We start from the raw sequence: 17490 nt of genomic DNA, 5'->3' as shown, positions 1-17490 counted from the left end.
CTAAACATAAGCTTCAGCCTATGCAGCAGTTTTCAGTGTCTTTCTTCAGTCTCCTTTACAAGTATGGAGACTAATGTTAGGCCCTGGCTTCATGTAGTAATAAGCCTGACTCTAATCCTCTATGTTTCATGAAGCAGTTTTAGTCCTTTTAACATACAAGAACCAAATTCTTGGCTACAAGTACCTGCTTCTCTATGCTAAACCCAATCCTCTTCATCACTGTAGATTATCTTAGACTTTAAGCACAGAAAGATTTAGTTTCTAAACACACTGTCTGTATTCTCTTTTTATTATTTTATCTATCATTACTTTACGTTTGAAATGAGGAGGTAATAAACAGTGAGATTAGTGTGCTAATTCAGTAGGAGAAACATCAATTTTTTATACATGCATTCCCCTTTACTCAGCGACTACTTTCAGGAATTTATGTTACAAAAACACTCCCATATATACATTTTAGATGGATATCTGAGTATTCAAAGAAGTATTATTTTTAATAGAATAAAACTATTCTAGTTTATATGAATAGTAAACTAGTTTTAGTAGTTTACTTTACATCTTACTTCTTTTAAGAATAAAGCAGCCCAAATAAAAACTGTTTAAATAAGTTATGGCCCAGCCATGTTAGGAAACACTATAAAAACATTAAAAACTTTTTAAAGTCACAGGGAAAATGCCCATAATAGAATGCTGAATGAAAAAAATATATATATAGAAGTTTATACATTTGAATATAGCTAGGAAACAAAAATATAGTATGAATAATAAAAAATTATAGCAAAGTAGAAAATGTTTGGGCACAGTTCCACAGAATAGAGAGTAAAAGCTGAAAAGGTGGGTTAAAACCAAATAATGGAAAGCACGAGGGTCTGAACTACTTATCTTTACCTTTCACAAAATGTGGATTCAAAAGAATTTAAGCAATGAGTGATAGTATGAAATAGCATTAGGGAAGACTAATCTGAATGAAGAATAGAGAATACAGTGGACGAAAAAAAAAAAACTTGTATTAGTAATTGCTTTGTTTCAAATACTAGACCAGATTTTGTTCACATTAAATATTAAAGGTATTTTTCATATTTTTAAAAAGCTGGTATTGAGCTTTAATACAGTATACATTAAAATTATTTTTATATAAATACATTACAAAATAAAATTTTACATGAAAAAATGAAAGCAAAGTACTGAAATGCAATGTTTAAATTTATACATAAAAATAAACTTCCTTGGGGTGCCTGAGTGGCTCAGTCGGTTAAGCATCTGAGTCTTGGTTTCGGCCCATGTCATGATCTCAGGGTCCTGGGATCAAGACCCTTGTCTGGCTCTGCGCTCAGCAGAAGTCTGTCTGAGGATTCTCTCCCTCTGCCCCTCTCCCTGCTAACGCTAGTATGCATGCTCTCTCTCTAAAATAAATAAATAAATCTTAAAAATAAAATAAAATAAAAATAAAAAATAAACTTCCTTTATTTTTCTGTTTGTGTATCCACTTAAAGGTGGAAAGCCATAAAGTAAACCTCAAAAATAAGATACCTATAGCTTGGTAACAATTTTTCTACTAAAGTAAAATAAAGAACCTGTCAAGCTTTGTGGCTAAGGGTCATTACTTTAAAATTATACTTATGTAACTTACAGTCTGTCCATTGCTTCAAATAACTGGAAATTTCGTTATTTATTTTACCATTAGCATCATCATACTGCCCCACCTCCCTCCCTTCCCACACGAATTCTAAGACCCCTGAACGTATCAATCTGGTAACATACACAAAAAGCAGTAAACACTGAACTCCCTTAAGGAATGCAAAAGGAAATAAAGGTTAAAAATAAAAAGTATACTAATGAAAATTTCTAAAAGTAAACCTGTTTCATAAATTACCTAAATTTTAAAGAAACTGAAAATGAACTATCAAAAATGAGCAAATAGAGAATACAAACATTTAACTTTTATCAATCACTGGTGATCAAAGAAATGCAGATTAAAATAATAAATTACAGGGGCGCCTGGGTGGTGCAGTCCCTTGAGTCTCCAGCTCTTGGTTTTAGCTCGGGTGGTGCTCAGAGCTGTGAGATCAAGTGCCCAAGTCGGGCTACATGATCAGTGTGGAGTCTGCTTGGATTTCTCTCTCACTCTCCCTTTGCCCGTCCCCCACCAAATAAATAAATAAATAAATAAATAAATAATTCCAATTTTTCACCTATGTTACCAATTAATTCCTAAATATAAAGTATCCAGTTGCTAGGCACACTTCTGGTGAAAGATATACTAGTAAAATTTTTTGGAGAGTAATATATTTATGTATCACACTCATAAGAAATACACTTTCACCAAATAATTTTACCTCTAGTGTTTTGGTTTTTTTTTTTTAAAGATTTTATTGTATTTATTTGACAGAAAGAGACAGCAAGAGAGGAAACACAAGCAGGGGGAGCTGGTGAGGGAGAAGCAGGCTCCCCACTGAGCAGGGAAGCCCAATGCGGGACTCAATCCCAGGACACTGGGATCATGACCAGAGCCAAAGGCAGACACTTACCAACTGAGCCACCAGGCGCCCCTACGTCTAGTGTTTTAAAATGAAAAAAAGAGGTAGAGAAGTAAACACAAATAATGAATAAATTCTGTAACAGTAAAAAAATGAAAAGATACACTAAAAGAATAGTAAAATAATGGTGGTTTATCCTTATAATGAATTAGTAAGAAGCCAATAATTATGTGCTCTTGCAGAATATTTAATAATATCTGTTAAATGAATGAGGAGAGAGGAGAGAGAATAACAAGGTTATAAAAGATCACATACACACAGAAAATAATCGTGGAGTATTAACTGTGGTTATTCCTAGTTCATTACTTAAGGATCCTTTTTTTATACCCTTTCTTTGAAATATTCTTCAGTACACATATGTTACTTACATTAAGTCAGATTCTAAAAAATATATTAAGGCAATAAAAATTCTCTCAGGCAGCTATTATACACAAGTCATTTTACTCAGTACACTGTAAAGTGCATTTTACCATTAAACAAAATTCCTTTCCTGATACTGTAAATAAGTAAAACAAAGAAAAATTTTAAAGATAAACTTCTTGATTACACAATCAGCAAGAATATATAAATGTCACTTAACAGGTTCCACATAGATTACTGACAGTACTGCTTTGTAAACAGAACAAAACAAAAACACTTAAAATTTACCTGCATTGCACTTTTCCCCAATTTCACCACTTCAAATAGTGTGACAGGCTCCCCTTCACCATTCTGTTGAGGGTGCCCATTAGCTCTTCCACGGCCTGTTCCTCTAACAGTAGCTTCAATTCTACTCTTCTCTCCTGGAGATTTTCGAGGTTTCTTATTTGTAGACTGAATAAAAAGATGAGGAAAAAAATTAAATTAAATACAGGTACACTTTGCTTTATGCAGAATACCTCAATTATGTTTCATCCTGTGAAAAGTACTTAGCACTACTACAGGTTAAGAGATGTAATTCCTGACCAAAGGAAGCTTTACAGTTTGTTTTCAGTAATTAAAAACAAACTGCAAACAGCAAAGTGTAATTTATATATAAGGCATGAAAATTTTAAAAAAAGTTAGTGTTTTGCACAACAATAATGCCAATGCTGAAGATATTAACCATGTCCTCTTTGACATCTTCTTTATACCTTCTTCAATACTATTCCCTCAGAAACCTTATTCAATAAAACATTACTTGGAAATGTTGCATATTCAACCTCTCTCTCTATAGAAGTCCTCAAATATTTTTTTATCCAGTCATGCAACAAAAATAGGTTGAACATATGTAAAACTGTTCTAGGTACTAGAAATATAACAAACTGAACAAACATTCCTGCCTTTGATGGAATTTACACTCTTCAATTAACATCCCATCCCATGCCCTCAATTTTTTTTTAAAAAAGTCAACACTAGCTACCACCTTATCTATGTCTAACCTTTCAGCCAAGGGTAATTTGATAGAATCGCTTGCAGTCACTACTATTATTCCCATAAATTTCATTCATATATAAACTCATCACAGTTGCTGCTTTACTAAATTTACCAATGAAACAGTGTTGCTAAATGTAATAGACATGTCTTGAAACTCTATCAATAGGCCACAGGATGAAATCCTTTCCTTTCAGATATCTTTTCCCCTCCCTATATTTCTTACCAGTTAGGGTTACCTTCAGTCTCTGCTCAACATCTTTTCTTCTCAATCTTTATACTCTCTTTTGAGGGATTTAATTTAATCTCAAAATAGCCTGTTTCAGTTATCAACTTAATCAATTTATTCCTCATCTCCACATCTACCCTTGTTTGTCCCACATTGTGATCCTGGAGCTGGATCTGTAAACATTTTTGTTTTCTGCTGCAGTGTTCAGCTTTGTAACTAGAGGGCACCGAAGGAATACTACAAAGTATGGTATGTAGGGTCTTCCCTCCCTACTTATTATACCTGTTCACTTTCTATTCTTGTGTTCTTCATAGTACCCTTTCAACTCCTCTTGGTTAACAATCTTATAATCATTTCTGTGTGTGGATTAATATGTAATAAATTTACTATTTAAGCAAATTATTTTTAGAAAAGTTTTAGATTTACCAAAAAACTGTAAAGACAGTACAGAAAATTCCCACATACATCACATCCACTTACCCTATTATTAACTCCTTACCATTTGTATGGTACATTTGTTACAGTTAGTGAACCAATAATGAGAGATTAACGAAAAGTCCCTACTTTATTCAGATTTTCTTAGTTTTGCCTAATGGCCTTTTTCTGTTCCAGGACCCCAACCAGGATACCATATTACATTTATGTCATGTCTCTCTAAGCTCCTCTTGGCTTTGACAGGCTTTCCCTGGTTTTAGGGTGACTTTGACAGTTGTGAGGATTTCTGGCCTTATAGAATGTTCCTCAACTGGGTTCTGTCTGATGGGATTTTCTTATCACTACACCAGAATTTAGGGTTTGGAGAAGAAGATGTAAGAGATAAAGTGTTATTTTTTTTTCACCTCATATCAAAGGTATATACTATCAACATGATTTATCACTGTGAATGTTGACCTTAATCAGTTGACTGAGATGGTGTTTGTCAGGTTTCTCCACTGTAAAGTTACTTTTCCACCCCTTTCCATACTGTACCTTTGGAAGAAAGACACTACATATATCCCACATTTAAGGGGTGGGGAGTTATTCTCCACCTCTTTCACAGGGGAGTATTTACACAGATTTAGAACTTTTTCGTAAGGGAGATATGTCTGTTCTCATTCATTCAATCATTTAAACAAATGTGGACTCATCAAAATTTCTTTTATACCCTGAGTTATAATTCAACACAGTTCTGTTGTTCAACCTGTTTCAACTCTGGCCATTGGGAGATCTTTTAGTTGGCTCCTGCATCCATTTCACATATACCCATCTGTGTGTGTGTGTGTGTGTGTGTGTGTGTGTGTGTGTGTGTGTGTGTATGTGTATGTGTATGTCTTACTGGTTACCTTCTGGCAGCACAATATTCTGCAGGCTCATCTTGTATATTCCCTTCCTCAATTTTTGGAACCATCCAATACTCCAAGGAGCTCTGGTTCCTTTTATTGGAGAATGATATTAGAGATGAAGATCTGGGCACTAGGTTTTGCTCCTTGATATGGAGTGTCCTTGCTTCTAGACTCTTAAGCAGACAAAGAAATACATGTCCCATATACATATAAATAACTATAAATACTGCTGTCTGTAACAATCTATTATCTGTATTAAGATAAATATAAATTCATACTAGTATCTCCAACTTTAATCCATTACCATATGAATGCATCTTCCCCTTACTAATCAATATGGTCCCACCCAACAATGACAAACCTGGCACCCACTAGTATACAAGTATAGCAATATTAGAACTGTTCAATCATACCCCAGCAGAAACAATTTTATTAACTAGATTACAATGCTTACATATACAATGTAGTTTCTTTGATTTTAGTCTTACAGATTCATTTCCAAAGTTACTTAAGTCAGCAACTTCCTGCCCAATTCCCTTCAGTGACATTGTTTCAAACAGTTCAGAGGTAGACTGCTTTGTTAAATTCTACATTCCATCCTGGTATCCACCTAACCTCCTAAATGACTTTATAAAATCTATACTTATAAAATTCACTTTTTCCATAAAGTTCAATGGGTTTTAACAAATGCACAGTGTCGGGGCGCCTGGGTGGCTCAGTCATTAAGCGGCTGCCTTCGGCTCAGGTCATGATCCCAGGGTCCTGGGATCGAGCCCCGCATCGGGCTCCCTGCTCAGCAGGAAGTCTGCTTCTCCCTCTCCCACTCCCCCTGCTTGTGTTCCTGCTCTCGCTATCTCTCTCTCTGTCAAATAAATAAATAAAATCTTAAAAAAAAAAAAAAAAAAATGCACAGTGTCATGTATGTAAATATGTTATCTCGTAGAAGAGTTTTCACCACCTTAAAAAATCCCTGTGCTTCTCCCATTCAACCCTCCCACTTCTCTTTGGCAAACAATGAATTCTTTCATCATAACTATAGTTTTGGCTTTTACAAAGAGTCATACAATTAAATCACACAGTATGCAGCCTCTTCAGACTGTATCTTTCACCTTAACAACATACATTTAAGATTCATCCATGTCTTTTAGTGGCTGAATAGCTAATTTCTTTTTATTTCTAAATAATATTCCATTGTATGAATGTATCACATTTTGTCATCCACTAACCTAATGATGGACATCTTGGTCACCATTTCTTGGCAGTTAGGAATAAAGCTGCTATACACATTCACATGCAGCATTTTGTGTAGACATAATTTCCAAATGAGTTATGTAAACATCTAGGAGGATGATTATTGAATCATATGATAAAACTATGTTTAGCTTTGTAAAAAAAAACTGCCGAACTGTCTTCCAAAGTAGATATAACATTTTACATTCCCACCAGTGATGAATAAGAGTCCTGATGCTTTGTAAGCTTGACAGCTTTGTAACCTTCTCAGGTTTTTGGATTTCAGCCATTCTAATAGGTATACAGTTGTTATCTTATTGTTGTCTTAATTTGTGATTCCTGAATGACAAATGATTAAGGACTTTTAAATAATTAATAATTCTTCACATTAAATTTTTCTGTTCCAATTACTAGAATACATATTGTCTCCTGACTATACACTGACTGATTCTCTATACTTGCACTATCTAACATGGCAGCAGTACTCTCATGTAGCTAACTGAGCATATAAAATATGGCTAGTCAAACACGAAATGTTCAGTAAGCATAAAATATCCACAAGATTGTGAAGATGTGAAGATTTACAATGAAAAATAGCACATTAAATATCTCACTTATAATGCTATAGTGATTACATGATGAAATAACATTAGATATATAAAAATTAATTTCATTACCCATTTTTTGTAACTTAGTAGAAAATATTACGCTGCAGATGTGGCTCACATCCTATTTCTACTAAACGATCCCACACTATTCCAATACTATAACCACAGTAATTCTTATAATATAAACATAATTCCATTACTTCCTTGTTTAATCTCTGATCTTTAGTGACCCTCATTAACCATCAATTTAAAGTCCAAATTCCTAAGCATGGAAAGTAAGGCTATCATTTACTACCTGTTCAGTTCATCTACCACACCAGATCTCTCTTTACAGACTGATAAATTTTTTTTTTTTTTTTTTTAAAGATTTTATTTATTTATTTGACAGAGAAAGACACAGCGAGAGAGGGAACACAAACGGGGAGTGGGAGAGGGAGAAGCAGGCTTCCCGCCGAGCAGGGAGCCTGATGCGGACTCGATCCAGGGACTCCAGGATCATGACCTGAGCCGAAGGCAGTCGCTTAACCAACTGAGCCACCCAGGCGCCCCCAGACTGATAAATTTAAAGTCGCTTAAAAACATCATCATTTCATGCATTCATTCTTTACAGCTGGACTCTTGATTTTGGCTCCTCCTAGTCCTCTTTACAGCTGGACTCTTGATTTTGGCTCCTCCTAGTTGGCAAATCTTAGGTGTATTTCACCAGAATAAAAAGTCTTGTTTCTGTGCTCACTCTTTGGAGGAACAGGTATTTTCTAGGTATTGTGCGTGCACACAAGTGTGCATGTGTGTGTATGCATGCATATGTGTGTATCTGAAGAAAGCTGCCAAAATGTTATTTTTCTTTATTAAATAAGTAATACATACTCACATGGCCTAAAATTCAAAAGGTGATTAAAGTTATACAATGAAAACTTGCACACCCCTGCCCTCAATCCACAATCTACTTTCCTAAGAGACAAACACTATTACTCATTCCTTATATGTCATATAAACAAAGAAATGTGTATGAAATTTAAGAATAAATAAATAAATGGAAACCCATTCTATGTTCATGGATTGGAAGAGTTAATACTGTTAAGATGTCAATACTCCCCAAAGCAACCTACAGATTAAATGCAATCTCTGGGTGGCTCAGTCGGTTAAGCGGCTGCCTTCGGCTCGGGTCACGATCCCGGGGTCCTGGGATCGAGCCCCGCGTCGGGCTCCCTGCTTGGTGGAGAGTCTGCTTCTCCCTCTCCCTCTGCCTGCCTCTCTGCCTACTTGTGCTCTCTCTCTCTCTCTGTCAAATAAATAAATAAAAAGATTTTATTAAAAAAAAAAAAAGCAATCTCTATCAAAATCCCAATGACCTGTTTTGCAGAAATAGAAAAACCCATCCTATAATTCATAGGGAATCTCAAAAGCATCTCAAATGACCAGAACAATCTTGAAAAAAAAAAAAAAACAACACTGGAAGACTCACACTTCTTGACTTCAAAACTTATTACAAAGCTACACTATGAAAACAGCATGGTGCTGGCATGAAAGCAAATATACAGACCAGTGGAATATAATAAAGAGCCCAGAAACAAACCCTCACATATATGGTTTAATGATTTTGGCAAGGGTGCCCAAACCACTCAATGGGTAAAGAGCAAAAGTTGGAAGAATGGGAGAAAATATTTACAAATCATATATCTGATAAGGGATTAATATCCAAAATATATAAAGAACTACTAAAACTCAACAAAACAAAGAACCTGATTTGAAAATTGGCAAATAATTTGAATACACATTTCTCCAAAGAAGATATGCAAATGGCCATTAAGCACAAGAAGAGATGCTCAATGTTACTAATCATTAGGGAAATGCACATCAAAACTACAATGAGATGGAACCCCATACCTATTAAGATGGCTACTATCTAAAAAGAGAAAACAATTCTTGGAGAGGATGTAGAGAAATTAGAACTCTTATGCACTGTTGATGGGAATGTAAAATGGTATAGGCCTTATGGGAAACAGTATGTCAGTTCCTCAAAAAATTAAAAAAAGAATTACCATATGATCAACCAATTATACATACATATATACCCAAAAGAACTGAAAGCAGGGTCTCAAAAAGTTATTTGTACACCCATCAAAACACCAACATTATTCGTAATAGCTCAAACTTGGAAGCAACCCAAGTATCCATTGATGAATGAATGGATAAGCAAATGTGGTATATACACACAATGGAATATCACTGAGCCTTAAAAAGGAAGGAAATTCTGACATAATTTACAATATGGATGAACCGTGAAGACATTATGTAAGTGAAAGAAGCCAGTCACAAAAGATAAATACTATATGACTCCACTTAAGTAAGGTACATAGTCAAAATCAGAGACAGAAAGTGGTTGCCAGAGGCTAGGGAAAACAGAAATAGGGAGTTTTTGTTTTTACTGAAGTACAGCAATTTATAATAGTTTCAGGTGTACAACATAAGTCAATATTTATATATTTTACAAAGTGATTACCACAATAAATCCAGCTATCATCTGTCACTGTACAAAGTTCTTACAGTATTACTAACTATATTTTCTATGCCCAACATTGCATACCCATGTCTTATTTATTTTATTAGAATTACACTTTTAAAAGATGAATAAAGTTCGGGAGATGGTGGTGATGACTGCACAATATTATGATGAATGTATTTAATACAACTGAACTATACACATAAAAAATGGTTAAGTTGGCAAATCTTAGGTGTATTTCACCAGAATAAAAAAAAATTGGAAAAAACCTAAATGCATATGTGTATTTCCACATATCTATTATATTTTATGTTACTTATGCACAATTCTGCACCATTCTATTTTCACATATTTTAGACAATCTATAGTATGTCCTAGAGAATACCTTCATTCTTTTCTGAAAGCTGCAGTGTTGCATTGCACAGATGTACATTAATTTTTTTTAGACATTAACCCGCTGATTGACATTTATTTTATTCTGGATCTTTTACAATTACAAATAACACTATGACAAGTAAGCCTGCATATGCGTAGAAAAGTTTGTGTGTGTCACACACACATACATTATTATACATACATAGCATATAGATAGTATGAACTAAACTCCACGAATAAAGGGGAAATAAACCAGAAATCTCACACCTGGGAACCTTTAGCATGGGTCATAAAGGGGGGAAAAGGTAAAAACATAAAAATCCATTTGATCTTATCTAAGGTCTATCTATTTTATCCCTATTATCCCAAGAGTGATTTTCCACGTCCCAAATCTAGACAGTAATAAAGAGTAAAGATGTTCAGAAAGACTGACCCTAATAAAAAGAGTAAGAAGAGAGACTATAATAATGCAACAGGATACATATGATCTTTAGGTTATACACAAAGGATACAATTTTGCAGTCCTGAGAATAATCCCCGTCTCAGACATATAACTACACTTACCCCACTCAAATCATATGTTTGTTTGGAGTTTGGCAAGGGGGGCAAAGGTGTAGGGGGAATTTAAAAATTAAGAATTCTGACAGTTATTTTAAAGGGTAATAATATATATATAAACCTTTAATTACTTATGACTTGACAGGCTCCCTTCCCTACACATTTCTGCCACATAGGTGAGGCCACCTGTAGGTGTATTTCCTTTCCTAAACAAGGATCCAAGGTGCTCTCAAATGAAAGAAATGGATGATGTTCCACATCAAACTTGCTTAGCTGTTTCAGTTCTGACATTGTGCCATCTTAAGAACTGAGTCCTTGCCTTAATTCAGAGACCATTACTAATACCTTAGTAACCTAGCCAATAAACCAGCGCCTCTAGAGCTATAGACCTGTCCTACCATTATCAGTCTATCCCAGGGACTGAAGTCCTATCCTTGAATTCCAGGCCATTAGGTGGGTCTCCCACAAGAGGCTACCAGACCACATATATGGCACAGATCTAGTTCAGAAGACATCTCTAAATGCTTACTGATCCAGGTCACACACAGTCTCCCTGATGGAACATGATCCACTTACTCCATCTACCCCAACTACTTCTTCGATAGGAAATCTTTCTTCTATTAATATCAAGTGGATCTCTTCCCAAATACCTGCTTCAATGTAGTGGGCATGTCTAGTTTCTATGTCATCTTATGGAGTCTCACCTCACCTGGTCTACCTTCCAGAATTCCTGCTTAAGAGCTTAAGTGAGATTTATGTGGTATTATTGCCAAATATGCAGAACCTGAATCTAACCATTAGCAAAGACAAACTCAAACTGATTCAATCTACAGAACACAAGGTATGAAAAAAGAGATTTTTTTCCACAATTCAACACAACTTATTTCTTTATTCATCATGCAGTTACTATGTACCAGATACATAAAAAAGTTGATCCTTCCATACACTACCACACATGGTTTTCAAAGAACTTACAGTATTTAAGATATATTTTCCAACGTCCCAATACAATGTCGTTAATTGGTGGTGGAGGAAGACTCATGCTTCAAATCCCATTAAAAATAGTGTAAGTGAGATGTCCATGGTCCACAGGGTTACTAATAAAGAAAACTAAGATCTGTACCTCTGAAACAAATAATGCAATATATGTTAAGAAAGAAAAAAAGAAGAAGAAGAATGTAGCAGGAGGGGAAGAATGAAGGGGGGGAAATCGGAGGGGGAGAAGAACCATGAGAGACGATGGACTCTGAAAAACAAACTGAGGGTTCTAGAGGGGAGGGGGTTGGGGGAATGGGTTAGCCTGGTGATGGGTATTGAGGAGGGCACGTTCTGCATGGAGCACTGGGTGTTATGCACAAACAATGAATCATGGAACACTATATCTAAAACTAATGATGTAATGTATGGGGATTAACATAACAATAAAAAAATTAAAAAAAGAAAAAGAAAACTAGAGTCATGTGTTCACTGCTAGACATTCCAGGGACAGAGTGGGGGGAAAAGATGCTAATGATCACATGTAGGAAAACAAAACTACCCAAAACAAAGCCTGACTAAAATTATTAAGTAATGACTTTTACAGAAAACATGCTCATGAATTAATAAATCTACACACCCTTCACCGCATCTTTTTTTTTGTAGTTTAAATTTTTTTTTTAAGTTTTATTTTATTATGTTATGTTAATCACCATACATTACATCATTAGTTTTTGATGTAGTGTTCCATGATTCATTGTTTGCATGTAACACCCAGTGCTCCATTCAACACATGCCCTCTTTAATACCCATCACCGGGCTAACCCATCCCTCCACCCCCCTCCCCTCTAGAACCCTCAGTTTGTTTCTCAGAGTCCATAGTCTCTCATGGTTCGTCTCCCCCTCCGAATCCCCCCCCCTTCATTTTCCCATTCCTACTATCTTTTTTTTTTTTTTAAAACATATACTGTATTATTTGTTTCAGAGGTACAGGTCTATGATTCAACAGTCTTACACAATTCACTGCATCTTTGTGAAAATGATGTAATCAAATGTCAGAGTCTAGAACAAATGCTTTATGAAAGTATCTATTACTTAAATGTGTACCTACACTTCTGGTAAACCGGTTTTGTTTTTTTTTTTTAAGATTTTATTTATTTGAGAGAGAGAGAATGAGAGACAGCATGAGAGGAAGGAGGGTCAGAGGGAGAAGCAGACTCCCCGCTGAGCAGGGAGCCCTATGTGGGACTCAATCCCGGGACTCCAGGATCATGACCTGAGCCGAAGGCAGTCGCTTAACCAACTGAGCCACCCAGGCGCCCTTTGGTAAACTGTTTTAAGTTAGCACTGCTGTGTAGGAAAATTAACCATCCTAAACTAGTCTATCCCCATGCTCTATATAAAATGAATTGCAGTCTGAATGTGCAATGACTTTCCTAGAAACTTAAGAGACACAGATATACCAACATTGCTTTTTAGCTTTGTGCCTTACCTGAATTTGTTCATAAGCTCTAAATGTGCAATAACACCTACCCTTTCACAATAGTGTATATAAACATACTTGGAATAACAACAAAATCATTACATACAAATAATTAAAAGAAAACCAGAAACACAAATAACTGTAATATAATATAGTAAACTACAGTATATAAAAAATGTTTCAGGGCACCTGGGTGGCTCAGTTGGTTAAGCGACTGCCTTCGGCTCAGGTCATGATCCTGGAGTCCAGAGATCTGAGTCCCACATCGGGCTCCCTCTGACCCTCCCCCCTCTCATGCTCTCTTTCTCTCTCATTCTCTCTCTCTCATATAAATAAAATCTTTTTAAAAAATGAATAAATTTAAAAAATATTTCATGGAAATTTGGTTTAAGGCAAGTGCTGGAAGGGTCTTATGAAAGGACAGATAATTTCCAGTAACAGGTAACCAGAGAAAGTTTCACAGAAGAGATGAGCTGCCAGTTGGGACTTAATGGATTAGTAAAATTGGTACGATTAGCATAAACAGAATTTAGGAAGCAAGGATTCCAGAAAGAAAAAACACCATGTACAGAAGTGGGAAAGCACAAGACACCTACACAGAGAAGAACAAAGAAATGTATCTGACTGAACAAAAGGTTAAGAATAAGGAAACACAATAAAATATTAGGTTGTAAGTTAGAAGAACGTAACTCACAACAAAAAGGCACTTCTTGTTATCTCACCAAGTTAAAAAAAGGTCAACTTGACAATATTTTTTAAAATGGAACTGAAAAGGGAAAAGACTTCCTACTAAAGGCAGGAAGGTAACAGTTCAAACTCCCTATAAAGTGAAACCTAAAAAAAGGAAATTGGGAAAAGGAAAAGAAGAGACAGATGTAGAAGACACTGGGAAATAAAAATTTATCAGATTGGAATCTAATTAGATATAGGAGAAAAGGAAAGGAAGGGGGGATGAGGAAACTCAATGGTGATTCACGTTTTAATTGTGAATTCCTGGGAGAACTGTGCTATGTTTTAACAAACTTAAGGAAGTCCGAACTAAAAACTAGTCAATAGGAGAAATATCAAATGAAAAATTAGTAACAGGCAACAAAGCTGGTTTGAGAAAGGAGATACAAGTCCAAATGATGAATACATTTCAAAAAGTGATCATAAAAGTGTGTAGGCTTAAGCTACAAAAATCATTTTATAAAGAGATTACTGTTTCTTAGAAACATAAAAAGTGCTATAGAAAATGACAGATAGGCAATTCAGAAAAGAAACACAAATGATCAATATTTCAAAACATATTGTTAAAAAAAATTTTTTTTTTTTAAGATTTATTTATTTGAGAGAGACAGACACAGCAAGAGAGGGAACTCAAGCAGGGGGAGTGGGAGAGGAAGAAGCAGGCTTCCCGCTGAGCAGGGAGCCCGATGCAGGGTTCAATCCCAGGACCCTGGGATCATGACCTGAGCTGAAGGCAGATGCTTAACGACTGAGCCACCCAGGTGCCCCCATATTGTTAAAATTTTACACCACTTAGAAACAAGCAAATTCTTAATAATCCATATAATCAACAGTAAGATGGGTAATGCTGTGTATTTTGCTGTGTGAAAGGCCAACGAATAATACACGTCCAAAGCTTTCAAAACATGGCATACTTTTTTGACTGACCAACTCCAATTTTAAAAATTTAGGATTTAAAAAAAGATCAAAGGATCTAGAAAAATTTATTTGGGAAAGTTTATATCCTCACGGAAAATGTATTTGTGAGATAGTTTATGTCAGTATGGGTTAGATTAATGAAGAATTTTTAACATAAATGTTCGATGATGGGGGATTAATTAATTTGGTACAAAACACCATAAAGCCATTAAAAATTATGTAAAATATTTAAATGTCATGAAATTCATAATATTCTACATAAAAGTACCAAGTAATTTAGGAGATCCAACTCTTACAAATTTACCTGTTACCCTATTCTTCCGATGCTTATATTTTTTTTGTATATTCTCCATCTATGTGTATGAATATATAGAAATTAAAGTAAAAATTGTATCTCTTTTTATTTACCTTTCCTTTTCAGCCAAGGCAAATGTAAAAGTTAAATAATTCTGAGAATACAAGTCCAGGTTGTCATTTAAATAGAACAAAGAAAACAAAATCCTTAATAAAACATTAAACCAGAGACTAAAGTTAGGTTAGGTTACAGATGTGCTGATTTACATGACAACTAATAGCAAAATGAAAACCTGGACTGAATTCTAACCCAGGGAGAAACAATTTTTTTTTCTGTCCTTAGGGCATTACTAGGACAACCAGTAAAAACTGAATGAAATGTACAGATAATAGTGTTATATCAATATTATTTTCCTCATTTTCATAATTGTTCTCTGCCTGTGTAGGAGAATGTCTTTGATTTTAAGGAAATTCATACCAAAGCACTGGGAGTAAAGTGGCACCATGTCTGTTCCTCTCAAACACTTCAAAAGTAATAATAGATAAATATAACAGACCCCCTTATCCATAGTTTCACGTTCCTCGGTTCAAGTTACTTGCAGTCAACCACAGTCCAGAAGCAGATGATCCTCCTTCTGACTTATCAGAAGATCAATAGTAGGCTAACACTATGACACAATGACATCATTCACCTTACTTCATCTCATAATGTAGGTATTTTCTCATCTCACATCATCACAAGAAGGGTGACATTTTGAGAGAGACACAACATTCAAATAACTTTTATTACAGTATATTATTTTAATTGTTTTTAGTTGTTGTTGTTAATCTCTTAACATGCCTAACTTATAAATTAAACTTACTGGGGTGCCTGGGTGGCTCAGTCAGTTAAGCATCCACCTCGTGATTTCAGCTCAGGTCATGATCTCAGGGTCATGAGACTGAGCACCATGTAGGGCTCTGCATTGAGTGTGGAGCCTGCTTAAGATTCTCTCTCCCTCTCCCTCTGCTCCTCACCCCCACTTGCGTGCACACGTGCTCTCTCTCAATAACTAATAAAATTAAACTTTATCATAGGTATGTATATACAATAGTATATATACAGTTTGTTCCCATCAGCAATTTCAGGCATCCACCGGGGGTCCCCTGTAGATAAGGGGGAAGGATACTGTACAGGTTTACATATAAAAATATATATTTACATCTAATGTGTGTATATATAGAGGAGAAAATATGATAAAACAATCATAGCAAAACGCTAATATGTGGACAATCTGTAGGAAGAATGTGCATAGAAATTTTTTGTAGAATTCTTGCAAATTTTCTCTATCTGAAATTATTTCAAAATAAAAGAATTTTAAACACCAGGGGAAAAAGAGTGACAATTTAACAAAATTAAACACCATTCATATATTCAAAGAATACTTACTGAAAGTCTGACACTACTACACAGCAATAAACAAACCAGATAAAAATCCCTACCTTCATGCAGCTTATTGTCTAGTAGGTGGAGATAGACAATAAATACCTAAGTAAAATGTTTACTATGTTAGAAATCAAGTGTTGTGGAGAGAGGGGAACACACACACACACACACACACAATCATGTGTGTGTAAGTCTCCTTGGGTAGGAGTGAGGATTTGCAATTTAAAATATCACCTTCAGGGAAGGTGACAATAAGATGAGACAGGGCCCTAATACAAGGAGCAAGCCTGACAGAGTTGAGCAAAAGTATATGATAGTGGCTTAAACCAGTTTTGTAGGAAAAAATTACTGGCTCAATTTGAAAATCAACTGGACAGATTTGCTGATATACTGAATACCGGTGAGAAAGAAAATGTCAGAGATGACTACAGGTTTAAAGCCTGAGCAACTAAAGGGTGGAAGCCACCATTATTGAAAAGAGGTGGGCAGCGGATAGGCAGCTTGGGAGTTTGGTTTTTTAAACATTGTGGCCCCATTAAATATCTAAAGGAAGAAACTAAACAGACATTTGAATGACTCTGGAGTCCAGGGTAAAGTCCAGCCAGGAGACATAAATCTGGGAGACATAAACTTATACATGGTATTTAAAGTCATGAGATTGGATGTGATCACCAAGGGAGTAGTGTGTGTTGACAAAGGAAATGATGTCTATTATTTGTTAATATAATCACAGGGTTAGTATAAACATGAAAGTGTGTATGCTTAGAGATCGTTAATCATTTGAAAGCTACAATTACGAATGTGAATTAGGAAACTATAAAATAAGAGTGGTTTAATAACAAACAAAAGTCTCTGAAATAATAGTATACCAAAAAGAAATACCAATAATGAGATGCCCCATAAGAATTTAA

General features: G+C 35.2%; 1 protein-coding gene across 1 annotated transcript in view; it reads right to left on the bottom strand.

Annotated features, from left to right (window-relative positions):
• STAG1 (stromal antigen 1) overlaps positions 1-17490 on the bottom strand; it is a 423306-nt gene that overhangs the window by 282421 nt on the left and 123395 nt on the right. Inside the window, exon 4 of the mRNA XM_032408640.1 lies at positions 3186-3350. Within this exon, the coding sequence (XP_032264531.1) occupies positions 3186-3350 (165 nt within the window). The remainder of the gene's footprint in view (positions 1-3185; positions 3351-17490) is intronic.

The sequence above is a fragment of the Phoca vitulina genome, unplaced genomic scaffold (assembly GCF_004348235.1).
Source record: "Phoca vitulina isolate PV1807 unplaced genomic scaffold, GSC_HSeal_1.0 scaffold10, whole genome shotgun sequence".
NCBI lineage: Eukaryota > Metazoa > Chordata > Mammalia > Carnivora > Phocidae > Phoca > Phoca vitulina.
Note: the sequence above shows the minus strand (reverse complement) of the source record. Positions and strands in the feature narration are given on the sequence as shown.